This window comes from Chiloscyllium plagiosum, unplaced genomic scaffold, assembly GCF_037043375.1.
Source record: "Chiloscyllium plagiosum isolate Xiang-an unplaced genomic scaffold, Cpla_swu_hap1 HiC_scaffold_27, whole genome shotgun sequence".
NCBI lineage: Eukaryota > Metazoa > Chordata > Chondrichthyes > Orectolobiformes > Hemiscylliidae > Chiloscyllium > Chiloscyllium plagiosum.
The window spans coordinates 4,944,436-4,957,582 of NW_028270165.1; the positions used below are offsets into that span (position 1 = coordinate 4,944,436).

Sequence of the window (13,147 nt, forward strand, 5' to 3'; positions counted from 1 at the left end):
TGGTTTAGTACAGAGATGAAAAACGGTATTGGGAGGCATTTTTGGTAATGTGTGAACAGATGAGACTTGAGGCCAAAGCTTTTTTGTTTTAGAAGTGACCTGTACAATGAAAGGGGAGTGGTCAGTCCTGAAAGCTGAAGTCTTGTTTGGGTGAGTTAAGCAGTGGGCTGTGTGGAGAAAGGCTGCTAATACTGTCTCCTTCTGCCCTTCTAACTTCAACTGTAAGCCTCTGTTTCAGTTTTACTTTGTTTAAGGGGTTTGTTTTTTTGGTACTGTTGTGTTCAAGCATTGCGAAGAGTGTTAAGAGTTTCTCCACAACTTGTACTGTACTTAATAAAGTTTGGTTGTTCACAGAAGTTGGCGTATTGCAGTGTAAGAAGCTCAAGCAAAAGAACTTAACAAAGGAACCTAAGGGATAAGTCTTTCATGCAGAAAGTGGCGTGTTTAAGGAAAGAGCTGTCAGAAGAAGTGGTGGGTGCTGGCACAATTATGACATTAAAAGGCATCTGGATGGGTATACGATTAGGAAGGGTTTAGACGATATGGGCCAGATGCTGGCAAATCAGCCGAGATTAGGTTAGGTTATCTAGTTGGCACGGATGAATTAGACCAAAGGGTCTGTTTCTGTGCAACATATCTTTATCACTCTGGCTTGCCACTAACATTTGCCACATCTATATGTACAGTTTCTCTCTGGTGTCAGTGTCAATGCCTTGATGTCTCATTCTTAACCGGGCTGGCAGTGATGATTTTTGTAATCTTTTCTTACAGACTATCTGAAGACAGAAGTTTCAAAGTCAACAGATAAAGGGCTCAAGTCCAAAATGTTGATTTTCCTGCTTATCTGATGCTGCTTGCCATGCTGCGCTTTTCCAGCAACGCATTTTTTGAATCTGACTCTCCAGCGTCTCCATTCCTCACTTTCACGTCAATGTCTGACAGTCACTCAGTCCACCAGGACCGCAACAATTTTCAACTATGATTCTGTGAGAAGGAGCAAAGCTTTCTTTTTGCTTCCTGTTTGAGTACGGGGGGACTGGTTGAAAGACGCTCCTGTTGCAGCGCACTGAGTGTGGAGCCTGAAATAACTCTACTGCCTGGAAAGAAGAATTCACGGCGGGGTTGTACACGTGTGTGTGTGTGTGTGCAGCTGAAGCTTCGGCCATGGAGAAACCTGAGGCAACACTCCCCGTTGAGAAACCATGGAAGTGTGGCAACTGCGGGAAGGGCTTCCATGTCCCATCTGTCCTGGCGGCTCATCAGTGCAATCACACTGGGAAGAGGCCGTTCTCCTGCCCCAAGCGGGTGAAGGGCTTTACTTGCTCCTGTGTCCTGCTGGCCCACCAGCATATACAGACTGGTGAGAGGACGTTTTACTGCTCCGTGTGCGGGAAAGGGTTCACTTGTGTGGACAACCTCCAGACCCACCAGCGAATCCATGCAGGAGAGAGGCTTTTCAGTTGCCACGAGTGCGGGAAAGCCTTTGGCAATTCCTCCGACCTGCTGAAGCACCGGCGAGTCCACACGGGGGAGAGGCCATTCAGCTGCCCAGAGTGCGGGAAGGCCTTCAGCGACTCCTCCAACCTGCTGAGGCACCGGCGGGTCCACACAGGGGAGAGGCCCTTCAGCTGCCCAGAGTGCAGGAAGGCCTTCAGCAATTCCTCCAACCTGCTGGCCCATCAGCAGGTCCACATGGGGGAGAGGCCCTTCAGCTGCCCAGAGTGCGGGAAGGCCTTCAGTAAATCCTCCAACCTGCTGGCCCATCAGCGGGTCCACACGGGGGAGAGGCCCTTCAGCTGCCCAGAGTGCGGGAAGGCCTTCAGCAATTCCTCCGACCTACTGAGACACCGGAGAATCCACACGGGGGAGAGGCCTTTCGCCTGCTCTGAGTGTGGTAAGGCCTTCAGCATTTCCTCTGACCTGTTGTCCCACCGGCGGGTCCACACCAGGGAAAGGCCATTCAGCTGCCCCGAGTGTGGAAAGGGGTTCACCCGCTCCTCCAAACTGCTGGCCCATCAATGGGTCCACACCGGGGAGAGACCGTTTGCCTGCCCCGACTGTGGGCAGAGGTTCACATTGTCCTGCAACTTGCGGAGGCACCAGCGGGGGCACCAGTGCACCCAACAATCAGATTCCACCAGTGACGCTGCAGTGGGTCACCCCCAAGGCTGAACTTCTTGCCCATTCTGACAGTGGGTGCAGTGGGCTTTTTTTGTTTTGTGCTGGACTCACCATCCCCTCCCCGCCCCAACCCCCCCCAAGCCCACCTACGTGGCTCAGGGGTGGTATGGTGACTCAGTGGTTAGTACCACTGCCTCACGATGCTGACCTGGGTTCAATTCCACCCTCGGGATGACAGTCTGTCTGTATCTTTCACGATGTCCCCCCCACATCTCTATGGGTTACTTCTGAGTGCTCCGGTTTCCTTCCCCTGGTCTAAAGGTGTACAGGTTAGGATGGATTGGCCCATCTAAATTGTCCCATAGTGTTCTGGGATGTGTAGGTGTGGTGCATTAGTCAGGGGTAAATGTAGAGGAATAGGAATAGGGGAATGGGTCTGGCTGGGTTACTCTGCGGAGGGCCAGTGTGGACTTGTTGGGCTAAAGGACCTGTTTCCATACTGTTGGGAATCTAATCTTTAAAAAAAAGAATTCCTCCAAGCGATACTGATAAAACATGCCGAGTTGGACAAAGTATCCCGTCAAGTTTGAGACAAACCCAGAGTTGAAGAAGTCGGAAGTCACACAACAGCATGTTACAGTGCAATAAGTTTATTTGAAATCACAAACTTTAAGAGCATTGCTCTTTTATGAGTGCTGCTCCTTCATCACTTCATCTGGTGCCATGTGACTTCTGACCTTGTCCACCCCAATTCAATACCAGCACCTCCGCATCAGAGTTGATGAATGAGATTGGAGTTTATTCGGCCTGATTTAGTAAGATGTTCATTTGGAAACTCAAAACTGTCAGACCGACAAAGAGACATGAATCATAGAGTCCCACAGCAGGAGACAGGCCCTTCGGCCCAACATGGTCCATGCCAACCAAACTGTCCATCAACACTAAGCCCATTTCCTTGCACTTGGCCCATTTCCTTCCATACCTTTCCTATCCACTTATTTGTCCAAATGCCTTATAAATATTGTTAATGTACCCACCTCAACCACTTCCGCTGGCATTTCATTCCATATGTGTACCACCATCTGCATAAAAATAAAAGTTGCCCCTCACATTCCCTTTTATTCTTTTTCCTCTAACCTTAAACTGATGCCCTCTAGCTCTCACTTCCCCAACCCCGGGGTAAACGTCTGAGTGCATTCACCCTCTCCATGCCTCTCACGATCACTTCACTTCTCTAAGGGCCCCTGTCAGTCTCTAATGCTCTAAATAAAAATATCTTAGCTTGTCCAACCTCTCCCTTTTACACAGACCCTTGAGTCCTGGCAACATCCTTGTATATGTCTTCAGCACGCTTCCAAGTTTAATAACATATTTGTTATAGACACTGCCCTGTCTACCTATTTTGTTGGAAATATAGGACCTAATCCAAACTGGATAATCTGGCTGATGGGGCAGGAAACCACTTCCTTTCTTAAGAGAGAAGTCTCCTGGAGAGAACTGGCTGGCTGACTGATCTACTGACCCTCACAGTGTCCCACTGCCCTCAGTTATCTGGAGGGGTGTCCACACATTTGCCTAAGGTGGTGCTTGAAACCTTTATCATCTTTGGGATGGATCCCCATTCATTCCGTGCGATGGAGTCATGCAGCCTGGAAACAGACCCTTCAGACCAACCAGTCCATGATCCCTAACTAAACTAGTGCCACCCATCTGCTCCTGGCCTGTATCCAGTTTGTTAATAGTTTTGTTCATTTGTTCACCATGAGAGTTGGATAAATAAATTGCTGATTGTTGATTTTAAAGTGTTGGGGATTTATTCTTCTCACTAGAGCAGGTTACACCACTTTTCATGCTAATTTTATAGATTATTGGGCGACACTCTCTGTTTGAGAAAGGTGGTGCTGTCAGCCTTCGCTTTATAAGAGTATTGACGTGATGTACTGCTGAATGCAATGGAGTCAACATGAATCCCAGCCTCTCACTGTGGTTGTGGGTGAATCGCCTTAATTTGGTTCTTAACTCAGAAACTGCACACAATTAACTGCTGAAACAATGATTTACACTTGATTGTATGCAGAAACCAAAAATAAAACTCAAGTAACCATGTTCAACCTCACTCACAACTTGGCTATCACCCAATTGATGGCAGAATTTAACTGAGTTTCCACCAACAGTTTGTCTCTGGAAGTATCCAGGGATTCAGTGCAGCATTCTTCTTCCAAGTACTGCTGCTGCATCTTTCTGGAGTTGCATTCTGGTGGAGATTCCTCGCTTTCAAATCTGTGGTGTGATGCTTCTTTAGATTCTAACACCATCTCCCCACACTTCTGGAGATCTCCGGTCTGTAGCTTACCTTCTTATCCTCGAGGGTTAGTGGTTTGTTTGATACAGCCTTTCCTGCAAAAAAACCCCTTTACGTCAGTGCCTTCCTTCCACAGACAAACTTAATTGTCCTTTTGTCATGAGGTTATTAAACACTTAGCTCATCGGTCCCAGGAAACAACTTGTTGTTTTGCGTCCTTCTACCCAGGGATGACTAACTACCAGAAATTAGGCCATTCAGCCCATTGAGTCTGCTCCACTCTTCAATCATGGCTGATATGTTTCTCAACCCAATTCTCCCCGTAACCCTTGATAGGTAAGAATGATTGAATGGTGGAGCAGACTTAATGAGCTGAATGGCCTCATTTCTGCTTTTGAGGTCTTCTGATGTAGCAGTTTCTCAGTGGCCCTTTTGTTTCTTGGTCCAGAAAGAGTTACTGCTGACTCAGGGAGTTTGGAAACTTCTGGAGTTTACAGGACCACACCACATTCCTCTCTGCCTCCTCCCGAGATACTGGCAATTCCCAAGATCCCTTGGTATCCCTGAAAACAATCGAGGTATCTGTAAATCTCTGCTGCTACTCAGGAACAGAAAGATTATGGGGACAGACTATGGAGTTCTACTCCAGGATTCTCTCAAGGTAAACTTACAGGTTGTGTCAGTAGTTAGGAAGGCAAATGCAATGCAGGCATTTATTTTGATCAGACTTGAATATAAAAGCAGGGATGTACTTCTGAGACTCCGGTCAGGCCACAATTGGAGTACTGTATGTAGATTTGGGCCCCATATCTCAAGAAGGATGTACTGGCCCTGGAACATGTTCAGAGGAGGTTCACAAGAATGGTCCAGGAATGAAAAATTTAACATATGAAGAACATTAGAGGACTCTAGGTTTATACTTCATGGAGTTCAGAAGGATGAGAGGGGATCTAATTGAAACCTACAGAATAATAAACGGCGTGGATGTTGGGAAGATGTTTCCATTGGTAGGACAGACTAGAACCTGAGTGCTCAGCTTTCGTGTCAAGGGAAGACCATTTAGAACAGAGGGGAGAGAAACTTCTTAAACCAGAGTGTGGTGAATCTATGGAATTCACCGCCACAGAAGGCTGCGGAGGCCAAGTTACTGAGTATATTTAAGACTGAGATAGATAGGTTCTTGAGTATCAAGGGGATTAAGGGTTACGTGGAGATTGGGGTTGAGAAACGTATCAGCCATGATTGAATGGCGAAGCAGACTCAATGGGCTGAATGGCCTAATTTCTGCTCCTATGGTCTTATGATATGCTGATGTGTGGAGGGGTGAGGAGGGGGGAAAAAGAGATGAAGAGAGAAAGACAGTTAAAGTGAACCTCGATAGTGATGAAGGAAATATAAGAATTGTATGAAAAATGGCAGAACACATAGGAGCACTGGCATACAGAGGGATCTGGGCATATAGATCCGTGGAAGTGGTAATGCAGGTGGGCATGGTGGTCAAGAAGGCACACAGCACGGTTCCTTGAATGTAAGAGTTACGTTACAGCTCTTTATTCTGACCACATTCGGAATATTGTGTGCAGTTCTGGTCACTATGCTACAGGAAGGTTGTGGGTGCTCTGGCAGAGGGTACAGACAAGGTTCACCAGGACATTGCCTAGTCTCGAGGGCTCTCATTACGAGCAGAGGAGGCATAAACCTGGATTGTTTTCTTTGGAAAAACAGAGGCTGAGAGGAGACCTCGACAAAATGATGAGACACACAGATTGGCTGGACAGGGGTGGCAGGGTAGCTCAGTGGTTCGCACTGACGCCTCACAGTGCCAGAGCCCTGCATTCGATTTTAGTCTCAGGCAACTATCTGTGTGGAGTTGGCACATTGTCCCTGCACCCCACCTCCCGTGTCTGTGTGGGCTTCCTCCGGGTGCTCCGGCTTCCTCCTACAATCCAAACTTGTATAGGTTAGGGTGGAAGAGCGAAGCTAAATTACCCATAGTGTCCAGGGAGAGGCAGGTTAAGTTGGATTGTCTGTATGTAAATTGCCCCAATGTTCAGGGATGTGTAAGTTTGGTGCATTAGTCAGGAGTAAATGTAGATAATAGGGGTAAGGGAATGGGTCTCGATGTGTTAATCTTTGGAGGGCCGGTGTTGACTTGTTGGGCTGAATGGTCTGTTTCCACGCTGGAGGGATTCTGTGATAGTCAGAGGCGTTTTTTCCCTCCAGGGTGGAAAAATCAACTAAAAGAGGGCACAGGTTCAAGGTGAAAGGGGGACTGTTTGGGGGAGAAGTGGTGGGGTGGGGGTGGGGAATTTACACAGAGAGGTGGTGGGTTTCTGGAACGCACTGCCAGTGGAGGTAGTGGAAGCAGGCATCTTAACAATGTTTAAGGTGTATCTTGATAGACACATGAAGGGGAGGTGAACAGAGGAACAGAAACCACACATGGGCAATAAATAGCAGGTCTAAGTAAGGATTAAGTATTAGCACAGGCTTGAGGGGGTGTGTGTGCCTAAACCAAGTGAGAAGAGCCTGTGACTGTGCTGTATTGATACAGCTTTCCCCCACTATTTGAAAGTAGAGTGTTCCTTTCATAAGCTGAAATGGGCCTAAAGCGAAGAAGCAATTACCATGAATTAATTTATATTATGCCTTTCTTTGTAAAAGCGACAATCCTCTTCGGATTTCTTTCGGTTTGTGAGAACAGATATTAATGTAGGTCTTTTGTAAAAGTGAAGTAGTGTAAAGTGAACTTTCGAAAAGTGGGGGATACCCTTATGCTGATGGAGGGGAGATGGGGGAGCAATGAAGAGGGGTGGATGGAGGCTCATGTGGAGAATAAACACCGAGACCAATTGTGCCTGGCCCTGTGCTGGAGACTCAATGGGACAGAGACAAATGTATCTATTTCAGGTATACCTGCAGTATGCTCCATCCAGGATAAAAAAAAATGTCCTTCATCTGCTTCACCATACAGGGCAGATGAGCAGTTTCTCCACAATGTGGACCAGGAGGTGATGCGACTGAGTGAAGCCTTTCCTGTGCTGAATGCAGGTGATTGGCCGCTGCCCGGTATATAAATGCTGATGAATTTCGGGCAGGCGGGGAAGGGAAACCGTTCCTACACTCCCTGCATTTTCATGATTTCTCCATGGTGCAGGTGTACTCGTATTTCTCCAGGTTCAACAATCAGTTGAAACTCGCTCACACTTACAGCACAGGTGTGGTGTTACTGGTGAACTGGTAATTGGAGGACTCGCATTCAGTCTGTAAAGCATGTTCCAGTCACTACTCTGGTGTGTGGGTATGTGAGACTCTGAGTTTCCAGTCACACTGACGTTTAAAACCTAACTAAGCAGACAGACCTTCTCCCCTTTGTTTTCAAGGCCATCAATATCCAAGTCCTGGTGAATCAAGCGACTGTCAGACTTCGATGTGATGTTTGGTCTGAGATTTCTGCCTCCAAATTCTTCTCTTGTAATATTCCTGTGGAAAGAGGTTGCAAAGGTCATCGCTGTCAGTCCACAATAGAAAATCAAAACACACAATTCTAGTTTCTGTGGAACATTCTTTCCTCTCTTAATACCCAAGATCTTTGTGCTGATCTTTATGTAAATGTATACAGCAGGGTAATGTGGTGGATTGCATACTCCTTGAAGAGTCCACTCAAGTTGCTGAATGGACATCTATCATGCGGTATTGACGTTCCTACTGAAGATACACAATATTCTGCTGTACAATATTACGAGCCCAGCAACAACTGCAAATCAGGTTTTGAGAGCTATAAACATTCCATCAAATATGTAACATATACCCCAGACTTATCTGTCTTATATTAACGCACGGTTGTCTTAAATCTGAGTCTTCTGGAAATGTAAGTTTTAAGTGTGACTTTTTGTAAAAGAAGCCATCATTTTGGACTCCTTCCATGCCATACTGACTCTATTACTGGAAATACATCCATACTACACCAGGATTCATGGATCAATGACGTGAGGCTAATCTTTACCCTCTTATAATTTTCTGTCACATAAATGTTTCGACGAATGCCAACGCTTTTCACCAGTCATACAGTCAGAGACATAAAGCACAGAAACAGATCCTTCAATCTAACTTGTCCATGCCAATCGGATATCCAAAATTAGTCTAGTTCCATTTGCCATCACTTGGTCCATATCCCTCTAAACCCTTCCTTTTCATATATCCATCCAGATGCCTCCACCACTTCCTCTGGCAGCTCATTCCATACACGCATCACCCTCTGCAAAAAATGGTTGACTGCAAGGTCCCTTTTAAATTTTTCCCCTCTCGCCCTAAACCTATGCCCTCTAGTTCTCACTCCCCCTATCCCAGGGAAAAGACCTTGTCTATTCACCCTATCCACACCCTTCAAGTTTTTATAAACCTCTTTAAAAAACACACACTCAGCCTGAGATGCTCTAGGGAAAACAGCCCCATCCTATTCAGCCTCTCCTTGTGGTTCAAACCCTCCTAATCTGGCAACAGCCTTGTGAATCTTTTCTGAATCCTTTCAAGTATCACAACATCCTTCCTATAGAAGGGAGACCAGAATTGCACACAATATTCCAGAAGAAGCCGACTGAAACTGACTTTTGCAGAGTTTGCTCCCTGCTTGGATTCATACTCTCTGCCTCCCGTTGCTGCAAGTGAACAGTGCTTCCCCCCTTCTCTCTCCCTCCCAGGATAAGGAATGGAAAGGAGGAGACATTGCTTCACTCCCAGATTTTACCCAGAAGAGCCCCCCTATTGTCTGAATGCGCAAGTTGGACCTTGAGCTTCTGAAGCTACTGCTGCTCCTCTCTTTCTCTGAATGAAGATTGAGCTTCACCCCAGACTGCAACTCCCTTCCTCTGTCCAAACATCTGTGAGCACAGCACATTTTTGTTGAAGTAAGGCATCTTTCCTGAATGTTACAATTAAAGGGGTGTCTTCCCCCTGATATTCAAAGGACGGTAAGTCAGAGACGGGCCACGCCTTGTGTTATGTGGCATGTGTGACAGTTGCAACAGGATGTCCCAACTCCTATGCTCAATTCAAAATTTGTGAGAAGGTTTGTAGCTCGGGTGCTCGTTGTGGTTCTGTTCGCCGAGCTGGGAATTTTTGTTGCAGACATTTCATCCCCTGTCTAGGTGACATCCTTAGTGCTTGGGAGCCTCTTGTGAAGCGCTTCTGTGATGTTTCCTCCAGCATTTATAGTGGTTTGTCTCTGCCGCTTCCGGTTGTCAGTTCCAACTGTCCGCTGCATTGGCCGGTATATTGGGTCCAGGTCAATGTGTTTGTTGATAGAATCTGTGGATGAGTGCCATGCCAGAGAACGGCCAGGGAATTCCTAAAGGCATGGCCTCTAGGCATTTTTACAGCGCCACATTTTTCAACTCTGGATCTGGGACAAGGTGTGTGGTGTGGGGGTGGGGGGATGGGAAATAAAGAAACTGGTGAAATCTACATTGATCCTATGTAGTTAGTGGGTCCCAAAGCAGAAGATGAAATGTTCTTCCTACAAGCGGCAGGGAGCTAGAGCTTGGAGGGAGAGGCAGCCGAGGACTTGCATGTCCTTGACGGATTGGGAGGGGGGAGTTAAAGTGTTCAGCCACAAGGTGGTGGGGTCGTTTAGTTTTGGCGTCTCAGAACTATTCCCTGAAATGTTCTGCAAGTTGGCGTCCAGTCTCCCCAATATGGCAGAGACCACATCGAGAGCAATGGACTTATAAATCTTATAAACAAATTGTACAAATCTTAGCCTGCTCGAGTTATTTTCTTTAATTAAGTTAAAGAAAATTTTAATTAAATTGGGTGATACATGAAACGATTTGTTGGTCATCCTCCTCAAATGAGACAATGCCATAAATATCAGTGAACTGTTTTTTTTGTTCGAACCACAAGTTCTTGATTTATTTTCACAACTTATTGGTATTCACATCTGCACATTCAATGTCAAACTCTGACATCAGAAATGACATGACATCATTAATTTTTTCTTACAATACTCCAACAAACAAATTAATAACACAGTGAATACCAAGTCTCATTAATATGAAATTAAATTTGACCAAATAAAATGTAAAATCAAATGGGAGATAACAAATGGGGGAAGGGCAGAAGGCAAGAAATGCAGCATCATAGAAGGTGCTCCTCCAGGGAGTGTATTTTACCAACTACAACTGCTCAATATAAACAAACACTCTGACATGACCCTCCGGTTTTAATGTAAACCATAGCCCCATACAGTAGGTACCATTTAAATAAGTTAATAGATACAAGCCTTGAGCAAATCCAGCCTCCAGCCGGACCCCCCGCTTCTTGGAGCTCGGACCTTCCTCCAGCTCCGGGGGGTTGTTGAGCTCCTGGGCTCCGGCCGCCGCCGAAGAAGCCGCGGGCGCCGGCTCTCTCTCCTCCACCGCCGACATTTTTAATTTGTTTTCTCGTTCACCCGGTAACCGTCACCTCCCCCTTCCCGGGCCCCGGGAATTATACACAAATAAACAATAAACCCCACCAGGGACTGTCTCCTTTTCTTCACAACTTTTGTTTGAAAAGTTCCGGCTTTAATTTGAAATGTATTTTAAAGGTATTTTCTGAGGTAAACGATGCCTGTCTGCCCCCCTCCCTCCGTCAGAAACCGCCGGCTGAGTCGATGAGAAAACCGCAGCCTCGCGCCGCCATCTTTGTTTTTCTTCTTCTTTCCGTCTCCTCCTTCTGTGACGCGCGTCATCCGCGCCTCCTCCAATCAGAGCGCACCTTACTCCACCTGACCAATGGCAGCTGGCATTCAGTGTCGTGTTGGTCCCACCGTCTGCAACATCTCTCTCCGATTAGTCGGTACCGACCACAAGCTTTGGGATTGGTTGGGAATTTCACAATCACGTCAGTGTATCCGCCCTTTTCATTCCCGTTCATTCATTCAACAGCAGCTAACCCAATTTACTGCAACGGGCTCTGCAGCTATAGCGGTAGTGTCACATATTCAGGGAGAAGATGTGATTTTTAACGTTATCAACCAATTCAACTGTGGCACCTCCACATCCATTCATTCAACTGAAGAGGGCTCAATTTAGTGTAAAGGGCTCTGAGGGTATAATATTTGTATCCCATGTTGAGAAGAAACCTCTCCCCATTCATTCAATAGAAGAGGACCTATTTGCTGCAGAGGTTTTTTTTCAGGCGCAGTGGTAGTATCCCTATCTTCGAGCCCTGAAATCCCACTGCTATGAGGATGCGTAATAACAAATTTTTTAGTCATAAGTCACATGACACCAGGTTATAATCCAGCAAGTTTGTTTGGAGGGGATCTTACAGAAATATATTAAATTATGAAAGAAATAGAAGTAGGATGTTGCATTGGTAGGTGAGACGAGGATAAGAGCACATGGTCTCAAGATTAGAAGAAGCAGGTTTAAAACTGAACTGAGAAGAAACTTCTTCACCCAGAGGGTTGTTAATCTATGGAATTCCTTGCCCAGGGAAGGATTTGACATTACTTCAGCAATCACTAGAAGCAGTAGATACGTTTTTGAAAAATAAAAGAATTAAGGATACGGTGAAAATGCAGGTAAGTGCAGCATAGTCCACGAAAAGATTAGTCATGATCTTATTGAGTGGTGGAGCGGGCCGGAAGGCCGACTCTTGCTCCTAGTTCTTATGTTGTGTTTTCCAAACATTAATTTTATTTCCATTGTTTAAAATCAAATATTTAAGATGAACAGTTTGTTTTTCCTCACTTGGACACACTGTGACCCACAACACTGTGAATATCATAAACCCGCTCATGAGATATCATTGGAACAATTCATAAACTAGATTTGTCACTGAGATACTAGAAAGGAGAAAAATTCCCAACATGTGCAGGATGCTAACGAAAAGTTAGCAACCTGAAATGGTAACAGGAGCAAGTGAACAGCCCCAATCATATTCTGACATCCACTACAGTACCTTGCTTTCCTTTTCAGTTTAATGATCCATAATTGAATCTGACTCCAACACACTCTCTGGCAGACAGTTCCAGAGGTCAAAGTATTTTCAATCATGAATGAAGTAAGTTTTGGATCCATCCCAAAGACATTGAACATAGAAAAATACAGCGCAGTACAGGCCCTTTGGCCCTCGATGTTGCGCCGATCCAAGCCCACCTAACCTACACTCGCCCGCTATCCTCCATATGCCTATCCAATGCCCATTTAAATGCCCATAAAGGGGGAGAGTATTGGCAGGGCATTCCATGAACTCACGACTCGCTGAGTAAAGAGTCTATCCTAACATCTGTCCTATACCTACCACCCCTTAATCTAAAGCTATGCTCCCTCGTAATAGCTGACTCCATACGTGGAAAAAGGTTCTCATGGTCAACCCTATCTAAACCCCGAATCATCTTGTACACCTCTATCAAGTCACCCCTAAACCTTCTTTTCTCCAATGAAAACAGCCCCAAGTGCCTCAGCCTTTCCTCATACGAACTTCCTACCATACCAGGCAACATCCTGGTAAACCTCCTTTGCACCCGTTCCAGTGCCTCCACATCCTTCCTATAGTATGGCGACCAAAACTGCACACAATACTCCAGATGCGGCCGCACCAGAGTCTTATACATCTGCAACATGACCTCAGGACTCCGGAACTCAATTCCTCGACCAATAAAAGCCAGTACGCCATATGCCTTCTTCACAGCACTATTTACCTGGATGGCAACTTTCAGAGATCTGTGTACATGGA

General features: G+C 46.0%; 1 protein-coding gene across 1 annotated transcript in view; it reads left to right on the forward strand.

Annotated features, from left to right (window-relative positions):
- Nucleotides 1-1,085: 1,085 nt before the first annotated feature.
- The window catches only part of LOC148142928 (uncharacterized), a 130,161-nt gene continuing 118,099 nt past the window's right edge, over nt 1,086-13,147 (forward strand). Inside the window, exon 1 of the mRNA XM_087975762.1 lies at nt 1,086-1,985. Coding sequence (XP_087831888.1) covers nt 1,165-1,985 — 821 coding nt within the window. The 5' untranslated portion in view covers nt 1,086-1,164. The remainder of the gene's footprint in view (nt 1,986-13,147) is intronic.